Consider the following 17,216-nt stretch of genomic DNA (forward strand, 5'->3'; position numbering starts at 1 on the left):
ATATGCACACAATGCTCTAACTTCTGGTGTAGCTGGTCTCTCTTCCTTTCATTCTTTACTTCCATACCAACCTTCTGTTGAAGTAACAGTTGTCTCTGTTTTCAGAAGATTTTCGTCACTCATTTTTTGTGTCACTAAGAACTTTCACCCAGGTATACTGGACCCTTCGGAACGAAGAAAATCATCAATGCAAAAGCTTTTCTTTTAAAACTACCTGCTGCCAAAATTAATACTACATTTCATGTTCTTCCACTGAAAAACTGTCTACAGCTGCCTGGAGGCGAAGGGAAGATGTTGTAATGGTACTGCTGGGTTGGATTTGTGGCCTGTGGGGGGGTTTTTTGTTGTTGTTGTTTTTTGTTTTTTTGGCTGTCCTCCCTGTTTAACTTTTAAGTTTCAGATGAAATTGTTAGTTTTGCTTTGTGCTGGTGATTCACCAGTGAGGGGAGTCTTTTTTATTTTTTCCATGTTTTTCCATGCTTCCGACAGCTGAATAGAACAATCAAGTGTGGGTTATTCTAAGGCTGGAGGGTGCCACAGCCTTTTTTTTTTGGCTGTTTGTTTCAGTTAATAGTTAATAGCCTTTCTGTCCTTCCTCTAGTTGTCCAGTTAGTAACCAAACTATGACATTTGCTTGTGTCACTTGTTCTTATAACTGGATATTTGTCAATGCAATTGGCACTCTATTTTCGACGAGAAGCCTGGGTTCGGGAGAGCCCAAGTGTCCTGGAGGGACGTTCCCTGCTGGATAATCGATGGACGAGTGGCAGAAGTGGCACGTCGTGTGCCTGGTTGGACTGTCTATTGAGGACATTGAAGACATCTACCTGTTCGGAACCGTGATAACGGGGTTCTTGCTGATCGGAGCTGGCTTGGCCCTGGCTTATCGGAAATTGAAGAAAGCGGTGAATGCCTTTCAAAACCCCACAAGGCTGGCCGCTATTATCGAAAATGTGGGAAGAGCTGTGAGTACTCAGACTGTTCTTACTGAACGCAATATGGGAAAGATCTTGGAGGAGCTCACGGTTCTAAAACAGATGATACAACAGGAGACCAGTGATGGACATTAAGAACAACTGTAAAATTGATACAGTTTGTTCATCCCAAAACAACATTTACAACACCCCCACCCCGACGGCGCCAGCTGGACAATGCTTGAAGGTTGATGCCGAGGAGAACAACAACAATTCTTCCCAGAGATACAATACCAAGAACGAACTGACTCTCTTGCCCTATTCCACAAGGCCACCTGCGTAGGCTGCGGACTGTTGATTTTCACCTAATAGTCGAAAGGACACTCTCTCAGGCTGAACACAGGATACACATCCCCACACAGACGCACACACGTACACTGATACTGATACGCCCTCACCCAACGCCTCCCATGCTTTCCTCCCATCCGATGTGGACATCGGCTCAGCCGGAGGCGCAATCGCGAGATTGCAGCATCCCAGATGCAACTGTTCACACTGGAACATCAAAAGATTCAGCAGAGCGACTGAGTTCAAAGCACCTGAGCAAAAACACGTAGTGTGACCAGTAACACAAATATGTGTCAGTTAGAGGCTGCTTGCTTCTACCTAAGTCAAATCTCATTTACCACACTTACCTCAGGAACTGCATACACTGTGTTTTCAATGGTTTCCCTGGTATCTGGTGGTCAGACATGAATAAATAAATATGTAGTGATTTTCTTTAACTTATATTTTTCTTTGCAGGCTTTAACTGACGATTTCTATTATTCTGCATTCCTAAGTCATTTCAGCTGATATTACATTAAATCCAAATTTTATCAAAATAATTGAATTCTCACACATAAACTAGACCTGGCATGGCACTCCAACCTGATATCACGGCAGAGCATGTAATAGACACACCAGTCCACTGCGTCCATTTCAAGCTTCGCCTTTCCAAAGTGTAAAAAAGACACACATGCAGAAGTTTCATTACTGTATGCGAACGCTGCAGTACCAGCAGAATAAGATAAAATATTTAAAGCAACAAAGTCAGTAGTGAGGAAAAAGGTATGATGAAGTACATTCCAGGGTTCTTAATATATGTATACACGTGTAAATGTATTAATAATGTCCATTTAAATGCTTTCAGATAATTATTTTCATGTTGGCTTGAAATAAAATATCTCCCTCTGCTGTTGTTGCAATTTCTACATGCATGTAGATTTCACATTTCAGCAAGGCAAAGCGTGGAATGGAAACAGTGGTCACTCATAGTTGGGATTAGTAAAGTACGTTGGCAAAAGTTTCAGTTTCAATTTTATTTCTATAGCACATTTAAAAGTCTCTGGTACATCAAAGTGCTTCACAGAAAAGCCACATTTGCGGGGTTAATAATAACAAGCAATGTATTTTGCAACAACAAGTATTTTGACGATTTTTTTATTTATTTACTTTTGCAATATCTTGATAAATACTTGCTTGGACTTACTTTTATGTTTCGTTCGATGATGAATATAACCTATAACGAGGATTATGATGATGGCAGCAACAACAACACACACAGTCACGGTGGTATTGTTGGCATCTATGTGGCCTGTAAAGGAAAAACAAAACTGATTACAAAGGCACTGTACAATTCTAAGTTGATATTATTAATACAAAAAATAATAATAATAGATATTTAAGGCAGTTTTTGTTTTTTTTGCTAGAGTAGAAAACTCAATCTTCAAATATTTTTATTTTTAGAGTTTGTATTTCACTAAAGTTCTGTTGCATGACATCTTTAAAAGGATATCTTTTAAATTTTCATTCATTATTTCTTTGGCATCTAATCTTACCTGACTTCGTGTCACATTGAGATTTTAGCACCATCGTGCTATTTTTCCAGCTTACTTCATTGCTATGATTACAAAAGACAGTGTCTTGCTGCAGGTAAACAATCAGAGAGGAAAGCATGTCTGTGGTGCTGGGATTTTCTTCCAAAAGAGAGCAGTTGTGAGCATCACATCTAAAAGTACGGCTGATGTTCAGGTCCACTATAGTGCAGGTTACAGTCAGGTTACAGGAGTCTGAGCTGCTGGAGGTCAATGTCAGATTAACTGGAGACACTGGATCTGGGAATTAAAAGCAGGTGTGAATAGAATTAACACAGATATATGCTGTGTCAATATTTGAAATGAAAATGACAAAAATAAACCTACCTTGGACTATGACCTTGATTTCACCTACCCTTTGCTCTTTTCCCCCAGTCACTACTGCAGTATAATCTCCACTGTCATTGTGTTTTACATTTTTCAATACCAAAGAGTAATTTTGGCCAAAAAAATCAGCTCTTACTTCATAGCTGCCAAACAATACTGACTCTTTATTATAACTGATTTTACCAACATAATTACTGGTATTAAACTTCCAGAAAAAGTCAGTCTTTTTCTCAAGTTTAACAGGTTTCTCTACATCCAAGTGTAAGTCCTTTCCGTGCAGTACAAACACATGTTGGAGCCCTAAAAGAAAAGAAACCAAAAAGTATCAGAATCATGAACATTCAGCTCCAATTCTGTTAAACCAAACACAACAGTAATACAAAAAAGACCTGACACAAATATTGTTGCAGTGTTGTGGATATTTATTTTGTAGTACTTTTTTCACCAGAGCTTTTCTGTTCTTTGCACACCTCACAAAGCACTTTGGTCAGGTCTTGGTAATCTACTCACACAGGGGCAGGCATGATTGAACGATGGAGACCAGCTGTGTTGGTCAACCTCTCCTGACACCACCCACTGCTCCACCCTATCATTTGATTATTTTCATTATTGTCTAGTCACATGGGCATAGAAAAAAAGTGCTGGTGTGAATGGGTAAATGAGGCAAGTTGTGTAAAGCACTTTGAGTTCTCAGAGTAGAAAAGGGCTATATAAGAACCAGTCCATTTACATCTAACTGCTTGCTGTCTGTGGCACCCACCAAACATTATGGGTTTCACACATCAGATAATCAGTATCAGAATCAGAATACTTTAATCATCCCTAAGGAAATTATGTTTGTGGAAAACCCAAACTTTTATGAGATACAGCTTCAATCTCACTTCAGACAGTGCAACTCTCATGTCTCGAGATATGACCAAATATATTAAACCAATCAAAACATGACCAGGGTTTGGACCAGTAAGCAGAGTCTCACACATCTCTCTGCAGCTTATCTCCTACTGTTATACACTTAAAATTCCCATCACCACAGAGACTCTGTGTGTTGGGATTTTAAGGGTATATTTTAGTGGTGGGTTTTGATAATCGATTTATCGATTAAAATCGATTCTGGCTTGGATAACGTGATATCGATTCATTAAAATCCTGAATGGATTTTTTTAATATTAATTTATTTTGCCCAAAACGCCAGAATCTCAGGTTAAACCTCACAAAATTTCAAGAACCACCAAACAGCTAAAACAGTAAATGAGAGCAGGTACACAGATTCTGCACAAAGATGTAAACACAAAGCTCGGACCTGCCGACGGAACAGAATCAGTGAGATGTCGCCTTTCTCACCCGACGGCACTGACACGGTCGGGGCTGAAAGCCGACAGCTCGCTGATTCCGATGTTTCGGCGGGTCCGAGCTTTGTGTTTATGCCCTTTTTGCGCTGATTCTAAAACTGTTAGTTTTATCTCTCTCCAAACATTATTGACCGAACCAGCAGCAAAAGAAGATCCAAACTACGCTTCACATAAACATCGTCATGGACTCCCTCTTACTTTGCTGTTTTGCTTCCACCACACTTCATGCACAGCTCTCTCTGTATACTTCAAGAACAGTTTCCCGTCTAAAAATCTGTTTTCTGCATTATTCGCTTGCTTGTTACGCACAAGTCTACCGTTGTTACCGCTGTTTTTTTCCCTTTTACTTCCGAAAAGAAAGCCTAATTTCTGCTGTTCAATAGGTTACTGAACAAATGTAAACTTTTTAAAATTATGTAAAATGCAAAACGCTTAGCTGTGTCTGTAATAAAACCACTGTAACTTCAGAGGTAATGTTCATATGTTGATTAATGGTTTTCTTTCGTTTTTGATGTACTGCAGAATATTTTTATAAAATCCCAGGCCAGGAAAACCTTCATGTTTTTCTGTGTTTTATCTTCAGCTACTTTGACACAAAGGCCTCTGCTGTGATGCTTACACCTTTGATAAAGCCTTGCGAGTGTCAGCTTCCTTTTTATAGATACAAAAATATGTAAATGTACTGATCTGAATTATAATATTTCTGACTGTCTGAGGCAAAATTTCCCAGATTTAAATCGAATCGAATCTAATTGAATCGAATCGTGGATCGAATCGATTCGGGACCTTGTGAATCGGAATCGGAATCGAATCGATTCTAGAAATCAGTGACGATACCCAGCCCTAGTATATTTCTCGGTGATTCCAGATCAGAAATAAGGCAAATAATAAAAAAGTTACCCTTAAAATTAAAAAAAATATATAGTTTATTTGTTTAAACTGCACCAAAAAATGGCCTGTGTTTGTATAGCGTTTTACTAGTCCCTAAGGACCCCAAAGCGCTTTACACAACCAGTCATCCACCCATTCACACACTGGTGATGCCAAGCTACATTGTAGCCACAGCTGCCCTGGGGCGCACTGACAGAGGTGAGGCTGCCGGACACTGGCGCCACCGGCCCTCTGACCACCACCAGTAGGCAACGGGTGAATGACAGAGACTGCTCGAACCCCCAACCTTCCGATTACAAGGCGAACTCCCAACTCTTGAGCCACGATCGCCCCGTTATATATGGGCTAATGGGCTCTTCAATGTCTTCTTAGTAAATAACAGCAGCAAAGGAGTTCCAACAATCTTTCACTCTACTTTATATATCAACCAAAGACCAGGTCAGTTAGGGTTACTTTGAAAGTTGCACTCTTGGCCTCCCACGCACTAAAAAAAAATTGTTATATTTTTTTTTTTAGTGCAGGATACTGTGGCTCCTATGAAGATTAAATCAACATCCTAGGGAGGATTCACTCCTCAGCAGGGCTCTAGAGTGCGACGCAACCTAAATTCTCAATGGTGCAACTAAAAAAGTCTGACGTCGCATCGGTGCTACCAGCTGTTCAAGTAAAAAACTAAAGTCTTCATAACTCTGAAAGTCTCCATGTGGTCAACAACAGATACACAACATGCCCATATCATGGTCAAACCAATCAGAGATAGTCAAGGGCAGGACCTCTCTGATTGGCCATGGTACAGATATTCCTTTATTCCTTTAGGCCTACGTGTGTGTACTTTCAAAAGTGCTGACGGACAGAGTAGCCTAGTATCCAGAAAACACACTATATACCAGGATAAATACATTGCCCAAATGTCCCCAAGTCTGAAATAATTCTTCACAAGAAAAATGGCTTAAACGTAAACCCCACATACATTTATTGGTGTCATCACAGACACATTGGGAAAAAAAAGGTGTGTGTGTGGAGGGGGGGGTTGGCCATCTGAGGGGCATGTGACTGCAATGGAGGATCGTCCATAAAATATCCAACTGTTCAGATATTAAGATGTTCAGTTTTAAGCCTTTGAGACACTTTGAGGTCCTTTTAATTTAGATTTACTTTTTATTTAATATATCTTGAGATGTTTTAAGTTTAAATTTCAGCTCGGTGAAACACTTGAAGCACAAGCACTTTTTCAGTAACTTATCTTTCTTGTAGAACTGTGCTCCAAATAAAGAACTTTGTGTTGACAAGATTGATAGTTAACCATTTATAAATCAATATTGTCTGTATGGACAGCAATTTTCAAAAAAAAAAAAAAGGTGAACATGTAAAACTGTGGTGTTCTGCAATGCGTTTGAAATATTTGGGCGCACCTAAGAAAAAAAGTTAAGTGCACTAATGCAACCGAGGCAAAATGTTAGTCTAGAGCCCTGCTCAATGAAATTTACAAACGAGCACCTAAAAAGCAGACCTCTGAAATTACAAAGTACAAATACTTTGTTACATTGTTAGTTCGTACTAGAAAGAAAGTACAAATACTTTGTTACCGTGTTAAGTAGACTTCTTAGGTATCTTTACTTTATTTCAGTATTTACTTTCATGATAGCTTTTTGCTTTTGCTCCATACATTTTAAGAGAAATAGCTTATATTTTAAAAACAGGCTATTACTTTTTTTTACTTTAGGTTTAAAGCACCCGAGGGAGGTTTTTATTTACCAGCATACATGCCTTTAAAAATTAAACTGATTGGAGCATGAATGATGGGCACATAAATTGTAGGATATTAACAAGTTTAAATATTAGTATAAAAACTAGCTATTTACCTTTTGTTTCAGATGAATACATCCACAAAATTGCGCCCCAAAATAAAATGCAACGCATCTTGATATGTGCCTTCAAAATTCTGGTAAAGCTTTCAAAGTTCTTGTAAAGCTTGACTCAGGAAGTTTGAACATCCTGTTTTGTTTTACACTTTCTGTGTAGGTTTTTTCTCTGACTCGTTCACGCTTCTCAACTGATCTATCGCCACTGATGGTCCCATTTACCCTCCATCTTCGAAAAAGACAGTTTTAAAGTTCCATAATTTATATAAATTTACTATAAATTTCTGAGCTTTGCTGAGAAATTGACAGTTTCTGTCAACAGAAATTAGAAAACTGAAAACACAAACATTACATTTTTAGTAAGAGCTTAATGCAGTGACTGAAACTGAAAACTTTATCATTAAATGTCTGTGAAGGTTCTCAGTCATCCAGGTCATCGTAGTCAAAGGAGCTTGCAAAGAAAAGCGTCTGGACTTCTTTAAGTTACTTGAAGACGTTTCACCTCTCATCCGAGAAGCTTCTTCATTAAACGTTAAATGTTTATCATTAAACATCATCACATCTAAAAGTACCAGAGTATTCAAATGTACAAATTTGCTCTGTATTGTAAATTGACTTGCGTGGTGGTGATGTGCATGCTTTAGTGTGTGTGTTATTTATGGGTTTGAGAAACACTGATGCGTGAGTTTGAGTGGGAGGTGTCTGTGTTCAGCAGTGATGCCTTGAGGAGAAAAAAACAGTTCCTGAGAGTGTTGGTGCTGATTTGGATAGACTGCAGTGCCTCCTAGAGGGCAGTAGGTCAAACAGGTGAGATGTAGAATGGCTGAAGTCTTTTGTAACAACAGTCAATGATCTGCTGCATTTTGTTGACCACTTTTTGGAGCCTCTTATGCAGTATGTAAGTATCCTCTCAATGGCTGAGCAGTGGAGGTTCACCAGTACAGTTGGGAACTGAAGAAAATGTAATGATTTGGATTCCATTTATGATATCACTGAGTGATTGAATTCCTTATCAGTTCTCACTGGCTCTGCTTTGAGAGTCACCGCCATCGCTAAACAGCATATCAAAGACATTACAGTAGTGCTTATGAATTGCATCCTCCGTGGTAAAATGGTTGTGCATGTTGGAGGTATGTCTCCTCTTTCCCGTCATCAGTTTGGGGTTGTTACTCAAGAAATGTCATTATTACACATATTACAAAGATGACTTTTCATAAAAGTAATATAGTACACTACTTATTTCTCTCAGGAGAAAATTTTCTACATAAAATGACCAGAAATTAAACATGTCCCATTTAACCATACACACTTCAGGCTACAGTCCCACTCGCCAATTTAAATCCCTATCCTGAGGTTCTCATCATCCTCTATGTGCACAGCCTAGATACAGCAAACTATGATCTCTTGTATCCTCCCTGCTGAACTTTATGTTTTTAGTCACTGAGTTGATGTGAACAGTAAAGGCTTCTAGATCTTGGGTTTTGATTTTGATCCATGTGTAATCCAAGTATCTGTACCTGTGGCTGGGTGCTTTCCCTTTGAAAGTGCCAAGAGCTTTACTTTCCACTTCCTCCATGTAGAGGTTGGCTGCAATGGGTGACACTGATGAGCCCATGACACATTCATGTTTTTGTCTATAGAAACCCGCGTTGTATAGAGTTGGTTCTGTTTTGCAAGTACCTAAAGGGACAAGCCCCACTAGGGTTTAACTACCTGGGACTTTTTATCTGGTTTTGAAGCTGAAGAAGATAAGAGGTGAAACACCTTCATGAAACTGAAAGAAATCCAGTTGGTTTCTTTCCTTAGTTTAAGTTAGGGCTGTGGCTACCTTTACTGTGTGATGTGCAAACCATGTATGTGCGGTCAGTGCCTTTTAAATCATTTTTCATTAAATTATCTGACAAATAATATGGTTTTATTTATACTCAGAGGTTGTGCTTTAGTTTTGGTGAGTGAAATTCTAGTATTTCTTAGTCTATTGACACTGATCTAAGCAGCTACTGAATGTATGTCAGCACTTTGCAACCACAGATTGTGATTGCAGGTTTCTAGCCAAGCTTGTTTTTAGAGCAAAGGTGGGCAATTAATTTTCTCAGGGGACCACATGAGAAACTGGGACTGCTGTGGAAACCTTTAGCAAAAAGCTGGACTCACTTTGGCTCTGTATTAATTTTCTCTTTTTCAGCTGCTACTGATGAGAGTAGATATGACAATTAGAAAATGAAAATGCAAAATGTGTATGTGGCGTGAATAAGACACGGCGGGACCACGGAGCAACGTTCAGAGTCATCTTTATTTACATCTCACCACACCACAACACCCCCAAACCCCTGAGTCCCCGTGTTTTTAACTAGGCGGGCGTGATTAAGGATGCCGTGCAGGTGCGTCCGCCCTCCCTGCACGGCACCGCAGACCACGCCCCACCACATACCCCCATCGCCCGATTGAGGCCGGGGAGCCATCCGGCCGAACCTACTCCCCCACCGCTAGTGGGAGAGGGAATCAGCCCGGACAGCTGGCACCCCCAGGCCCCGGCCAAGCGACGGGGAGGTGCGAGTTCAGGCGGCCGCCCGCGAATCCAGCGGCGCAGGCAAAGCTGGTTCGGAAGTCGGACACGTGACAGGTGCACCCGGCGCGGCCGGCACAAGCGTGAGCCCCAGCTCACAGGTGGCTGGGCAGAGGTGTGGCGTGTACAGGCCTCTGGTGGTGGTGAGGCCGGTCTGGCGAGCACGGCGATCTCAAGCGTGGCGCCCGCCTCGCTCGCCAGTTCCACTCGAGCAAGCTCCCCTGGCACTGGGACCTCCAGCTCCTTGCGCGGCCCCTCCGTCACCGCTGTCGCTCCCTGCTGGAGCAGCCCATAGCGCGACTCCTCCGTCACTACTGCTCCCTCCGCCGCCACTCCCGGCTCGAGCAGCCCCTCGTGCAGCTCCTCTTTCTCCAACCGGCGCAGACCCTCGCGCACCTCGTCTGCCGCGGCTCATCCACCACTCCCGGCAGGAGCAGCCCTTCACCTGGCTGTTCCCCCTCCTCCGGCAGGCGCAGATCCCCGCGCGCCTCGTCTGCCACCTCCGGCTGCTGAGGTGCCTCACGCGGCTCCTCCACCGCTTCACTGTCCTCGGGACACACCTGTGGGGGTGGCGCCCAGGCCCAGAGCAGCGCCGCCAGCTCCCCAATCCTTTCCAGGTGCCGCTCGGACTGGTCCTGCAGCTCTTCCTGCTGGCGACGCACCTCCGCCGCCTGCTCCCGCTGGGCGGCCGCCATTTCGGCCACCCTCTGGGCCAGCTCCTCCATTCCCTGGCTTCGATATGGACCCGCCGTGCTGCCTCCTGGGTTTCGGCACCAATGTGGCGTGAATAAGACACGGCGGGACCACGGAGCAACGTTCAGAGTCATCTTTATTTACATCTCACCACACCACCCCCAAACCCCTGAGTCCCCGTGTTTTTAACTAGGCGGGCGTGATTAAGGATGCCGTGCAGGTGCGTCCGCCCTCCCTGCACGGCACCGCAGACCACGCCCCACCACAGTGTACAATGAAAACACCAATACTTTATCACTTAAGTGTGACGAAGTGGTCAAAGGGGTTATAAAAATAAATAAATGTAGCCCTGTCTGAAATTATTCAGGCTTACAGGGTAAAGGAAAAAAAGTCTACTGTTATAAAAAATGGTTAAAATATAAATAGTTGATAAAAGGTTTAAAATCATATGCTTTGGTACAAATGTATTTCATTTACAGTTAAGAGTCCAATAAATAAAAGGGTTTCATGATTTAGAGTTCATTTTCTATGCAGAATCAATATGTTGGGGTGTAACCTAAGTTTATTTACCCATCTAATGTCAGTTATCTCAATGTTGTATTGTCATTGGTTGTTGTGCTGACGAGCCAGTCAATGTCATTCTTCTCTGCTATGGGGGCGGGACGAGTGGTAAGGTTTGTGTGAATCTGTGGGAGCGGACACAGAAGCTAAGTCCGAAGAGAGAGATGTTGTAAGGCAAACGTGGTGTGGATTTTGCATCTAAGTGTATCATTGAGGTCGACTACCCGTGGTCCTGATATTACTTATTTGTGATCTGCAAGAGGTAAATGAGACTGTGTGCCTTGACATTTGTACTGTAACTATTCGTTATAGTGGTAAAATGGTGTGATATGTGATGCTAACTAGCGGCTTGCTAATTAGCGCAGCTTACCGCGTTATGTGCTGTGATGCCATGCTGTATGTTTAGCTCTGTTATTTTCAGTCAAAGCATGCTAATGCTAAATCGTTATGTGATAGCATTTGGTATTGTAGCTCAAGTGTTTTAATATGTTTAGAAGCCGATGGACGCTCTGAAAGGAGAGGGAGAGAGAGGTTTCTGCCCGGATGGACCCTGCTGTTTTCTCACCCCTGACTGTTTTCTTACCCCTGACTGTCTTCACTACTGGTGAACTAACTGCCCGTTTCTGATTGCCCCACTAACAAACTCATTGGACTCGTGAGTACTAACTGGAACTAAAGTGCACGTATTTTGTTTATTGCTCAGTTTGAGTGAAGCGGCCATCAGTTTTAGGCCTCACCGCACCCGAACTTCGAATCAGGCCTGCAACAAGCACCGTGCTACAGGTGTAGTGTGGACAGGTTAAAGTGTGTGTGTGTGTGGGCCCACTGTTACAAATTCGGTTTAAATTGAGTAAGTGTGTAGTTTTAATCAAAGTTATTATCAAAGGTTGAAATTCATCCATTTTAAAGGTGTGAGCTGTTGTAACTGAAATAACAGTTGGCACCTAAGAAAGAGGTATTTTGTTTTGATAATCTTTTATTGAAAACCCATGTAGTCACTTTTACAGTAATTTTGTTTGTTTATTTTAATTCAATTCATTTTATAAAAGTAACTGTTTATTTTATTTCTTTTTGTCTAAATAAATACCCGGTGAGGGATAAATTTGTGTAAAATACAGTTGTGGTGGTCCTTATTATAGCAATTAGAGGGTATCAGGTATCATTATTAGTAGCACTATGAACCCAGGCCCAGTCTCATTGTACTATATACTCTAGCTTTACCATAGCTACGTGGGACCTGGGTTACATAAATAAATAAATAAGACAACGACACCTAGGGGAAAATTCACCCCTAAAGAAATCCTAAAGTCTTTTTAGAAACCAGAAAAGCTCACACAGGTTCAAAGATGCACAACTGAGTAGGGCTGGGTATCGTCACTGATTTCCTTCAATTCCAATTCACAAGGTCCCGAATCGATTCGATCCACGATTCGATATGATTCGATTTGAATCTGTTTTGCCTAGGACAGTCAGAAATATTATAATTCTGATCATGTATCAGTTCATATCCATATTTATATATCTATAAAAAGAAAGCTGACAATTATGAGACTTTATCAGAGATGTAAGCATCACAGCAGATGCCTTTATGTCAAAGTAACTGAGGATAAAACACAGAAAAACATGAAGGCGATTTTCCTTGCCTGGGATTTTATAGCAGAGGACCTTAAAAATATTCTGCAGTAGATCAAAAATGAAAGAAAACCATTAATCAACATATGAACATTACCTGATGCTGCTGAAGTGAAGCAGAGCAAAGTTACAGAGGTGAGTGGTGCAGCTACCTTTCTTCACAATGGCTGGAATCAAAATAAATCGGCCATTCTACAAACAGGATGAAAAACTTGTCTCTAATAATCAGCTATTTACTATAGGCCTTCAAGCTGGCAGTAGTTACACCATTACTTAAAAAATCATCACTTGAGGTATGTTTTCTCCAATCTTCAAACTTTCTTTTATCTCAAAAATCTTAAGAGTGTAGCTGTAAAAAAAAAAAAAAAGCTAGCAGATCATCTGCAGAGGAATGGCTTATTTGAAGAGTTTCAGTCAGGTTTCAGAGCTCATCACAGCACAGAAACAGCTTTAGTGAAGGTTACAAATGATCTTCTTATAGCCTCTGACAGTGGACTCATCTCTGTGCTTGTCCTGCTAGACCTCAGTGCAGCGTTCGATACTGGTGACCATAACATTTGATTACAGTGATTAGAGCATGCTGTAGATTTTAAGAAATGCAGTTTCTAGTCAGATGCTTACTATGGATGGCATTACATTGGCCTCCAGTAACACTGTGAAGAGCCTTGGACTCATTTTTGACCAGGATATGTCGTTCAATGTGCATATTAAACAAATATGTAGAACTGCTTTGTTCCATTTTTGCAATATCTCCAACATTAGAAATGCCCGGTCTCAGAGTGATGATGAAAAACTATTTCATGCATTTATTACTTCAAGGCTGGACTACTGTAATTCATTATTACCAGGATGCCTTAAAAACTCCCTGAAAAGCCTTCAGTTAATCAAGCAGAAAGAAAGAGCATATTTCTCCTATATTAGCTTCTCTTCATTGGCTCCCTGATAAATCCTGCTCCTTACATGCAAGGTCTTGAATAATCAGGTCTAGGGCTGCCACGATTAGTCGACTAGTCACGATTACGTCGACTATCAAAATCGTCGATGACTGATTTAATAGTCGACGCGTCGTTTGAAGCTTTGTAAGATCACAAAAGAAGCAGGAATGAGTAGTAGGATTTAAGAGTGTAATAACGGACTGAAACAGAAGATGGCAGCACTGCATGTACAAGGATGCCAGCTGCCGTTAAACCCCGAAGAAGTAGTAGCTCTGTCCCAGAATTCATAGCGCGGCCCTGCTCAGTTTCCAACAATGGCAGTAGCTAGTTAGTTTTAATATTACTCTTTTTAGTCTTTCTGGGTCACAAAATAAACGTTTAACATATTTTCAGGCGAGAATGTAGCTGTGTAAACCTCAAATATCTGCTCAGTTTATCAAGACACCACATATTTTCAAAAGCACTCCAACATTTTCGGAGACGTCTGTTACCCACTAGCTCGATAGCTAGCCGGGGGCTAGGCTCACTAGAGCCGTGAGAACACCGGACTCCCGGCAAATCGTTTTCAAACCCACTGCCGTCTTTCACTACTCAGGTTAAACATGATATATGAGTCACTTGGATAACTTTAAAATGTTATTGTTTGGCTTTTTTCAGTATTTTATTTGTTCCTGAGTAAATCGGTTTGGCTGAGATTAAAGTTATAGTTTTTACACAGCTGAATAAACGTCAAGCAGACAGCTGATCATCAGAAGTGTGAGATGCTCGAGAATTTACTCCGGTGTCCTGTTATATTTTAGATAGCAAGGAGTTTATTAAACTTCACCAAAACAATCTGAAAATTTCATTAAAATTTAATAAACTATCATCTTGCCTTTATTTTTAGTTAGCACCTTAAACACTTAAAGCTGTAAGCTAATGATAGTTATATAAGAGCAGATGCTGCTGGTGCAATAAGCTGTACGCTGTACGTCCAATGGATGATGATCTGATTAGTCGACTAATCGCAAAAATAATCGGTGACTAGTCGACTATCAAAATAATCGTTTGTGGCAGCCCTAATCAGGTCACATCTTAACCTAATAATTTTGTAGTAGCCATTACAGCTCTTCACTCTCAGATTCAAGGCTTACTTGTTGTTCCTAGAGTATTTAAAAATAGACGGGAAGGCAGAGCCTTCAGCTCTCAGGCCCCTCTTCTGTATAAACAGCTTCCAGTTATATTAAGGAGACAGAGACCGTCTTTTCTTTTAAGATTAGGCTTAAAACGTTACTTTTTTGATAAAGCATATAATTAGGGTTCAATCAGATGACCCTGAATCCTCCCTTAGTTACGCTGCAATAGATCTAGGCTGATGGGAGATTTCCATGATGAATTGAGTTTCTTCACACAACGTTTTCACTTACCATGTTATAGACTTCTCTGTCATCATTATTAATCTCTGGCTTTCTTCCACAGCATGTCTTGATTTGGTCTTCCTCCCTCACCCCCATGGCCGCCCCTTCCTGAGCCTGATTCTGCTGGAGGTTTCATCCTATTAAAAGGAGTTTTTCCTTTTCACTGTCACTGTGTGGTTTGTGTGACATATGCATCCATGTGCATTTACAGATATCCAAAGTTAAGTGGGAAGCATGTGACCAGTAACTTTTAGAAGATATGTGTTATCATACAGGTCCCAGGATCACTGGAATATGTAGGGACAAGGAGACCTCCTTATAGAAGCTGGCACCTGTGGGAGCATGGACACTATATATACTGGTCTATATATACACAACATCATAAAATGGTTGTGTTGTTTTTCCTTTTTACATGCAAGATGTGTGTGGGTTTTGTACATGTATTAAAGTCTGTCTATTTTACATGAACACAAGCATAAAACAGCTCCAAAAAACACTATGCGATCCATGACTTCAGATCCATGAAATTACTTCAGTTTGGAAAAATGAGCCACTCCCTGTAAATCAGGATGAGGAATTATTGCAACTTCGTCCTCCATTCCCTGCTTTCTTCGGTGGGACAGACCATACAGGCATTGGGACGGAGTAAGAGGAGCCAAAAAGAGTAATCCAGGATGTGCATCCACGGTTATTTCCCGATGTCTCCATCAAATGTCATGGTGGGGCTAATAATTTTGTCGGTAAACAGAGAAAACGTTTGAGGGAAAGGGGAGTTTCTGTGGGTCGTGAAATAGAAGCTTCAATAAGGAAGCTCCGTAATCATTCATCCGCCTGTCATCTGTCATCATTACTGTAATGCAATCACATTCACAAAATGTGAGAGTTTATAGAATAAAACAATAAAATGTGGGAATAACCATTCGTATCACAAAAGTTATCTTCTAATTCTCAGTTAAATTACAATGAAAGACAATAACAGCAATAAACTCGTTTTGTAAACCAAATCTTTTAATGCATGTAAGAGAATGTTTTTGTAAGTGTATATCATTTTAAATTGTTTTAAGGATTTCATCTAAAAACAAATAACAAAAAAGAGTTTTTTCTATAGAATGCAGGTTTAAGAGACTGAAATTGGTATTATTTTGTATTATTACATATGTTGGAAACAAAAGATAAAGCCTCTACTGTATCATCTTTTTTTTCAGATAGTGGCACTGTTGTTTTGTTCTGAGGGAAAAAGTTTGAAAATAACATAATTAAATTGTAGGACAACTTAGGATGGAAGGTTGTAGTATAATAATTTGACACTGGTTTGTTGTTCATTTTCAGCCTAGTCCTTGTACCTGAACATTTTCAGAGGATATCCTTTATTTTCTTTTTGTTTTAAATTTAGGTAAACTACTTAATACTGACTTATGAATCATTCAAGGATATAAAGGGCATCTAATTCGAGGGATGGACAAGTATTGTGTTGACACATAACTGAAAAACAGCAACAAAACATATTTTTCATATCTCTTTAGTCTCTATGGAAAATATCAGTAATAATACAGAATGATGACCATCAATTTGTATTTTTGAATCAATATGGGGATTACCTGAGAATTGATAGCCAGAAACCTGAGATATTTCAGCATGGTGTGGAGTTTCACCTAAAAAGATCTGAAGGACAAAAGAAGTGTCAGGCCTAAAAACTATCTACAGCAGATGCACAGTATCTGAAAGCAATATCCTTAAAAAATGGGTACAGTAAAGACCTGACACAGGACCTGAGAGATGCAACTGGCCTTTCAGATAATCCATCTACTGTTCTCTGAAGCTTCAACTGAAGTGGTGTCAGTAGAAAAGATGTTATAAAGAAGCCATTCATAGGGTAAGGGAAACAACAATGTGATCAGTGACCTTTAGGGGATATGGGTTATCATACAGGTGCCAATATGTAGGGACAAAAAGGCCTCTTTCTAGAGGCCGGCCCCTGAGAGGACAGATCTGTCGGACATGGACACTATATATACCGTAGTTAGAGTCTTTTTGTTTTTCCTTTTTGCATGTAAGAGGAATCCACATACATGTATTAAAGTCTCTCAAACTGACTTAGTGTTCATCTCTTTATTGTTTCAACCTCTACAAAGAAAACACATCATTACTGCAGTCAGTCTGACTAGACACAAAG

At 40.6% G+C, this 17,216-nt stretch overlaps 1 protein-coding gene across 1 annotated transcript; it reads right to left on the reverse strand.

The window, feature by feature from the left end:
- Window positions 1-1,232: 1,232 nt before the first annotated feature.
- LOC146613049 (SLAM family member 5-like) lies at window positions 1,233-7,317 on the reverse strand. The gene is made up of 6 exons (XM_085378995.1): window positions 7,260-7,317; window positions 3,158-3,457; window positions 2,795-3,070; window positions 2,446-2,550; window positions 1,610-1,653; window positions 1,233-1,469 (listed from the first exon to the last, which is right to left on the reverse strand). The coding sequence occupies exons 1-6, from the start codon at window positions 7,315-7,317 to the stop codon at window positions 1,233-1,235; spliced, it is 1,020 nt and encodes a 339-aa protein (XP_085235121.1).
- Between the last annotated feature and the right edge of the window lie 9,899 nt (window positions 7,318-17,216).

Source organism: Diplotaxodon limnothrissa, linkage group LG18 (assembly GCF_057381915.1).
Source record: "Diplotaxodon limnothrissa isolate DT_005_m linkage group LG18, D_limnothrissa_male_GT1.1, whole genome shotgun sequence".
NCBI lineage: Eukaryota > Metazoa > Chordata > Actinopteri > Cichliformes > Cichlidae > Diplotaxodon > Diplotaxodon limnothrissa.

Coding starts and splice junctions, on each gene's coding strand:
- LOC146613049 (XM_085378995.1), bottom strand. CDS start 7,317: ATGCGTTGCATTTTATTTTGGGGCGCAATTTTGTGGATGTATTCATCT. Junction 3,458..7,259: donor GTATTCATCTGAAACAAAAG/GTAAATAGCTAG, acceptor CTTTTCTTTTAG/GGCTCCAACATGTGTTTGTA. Junction 3,071..3,157: donor AATCAAGGTCATAGTCCAAG/GTAGGTTTATTT, acceptor TTTAATTCCCAG/ATCCAGTGTCTCCAGTTAAT.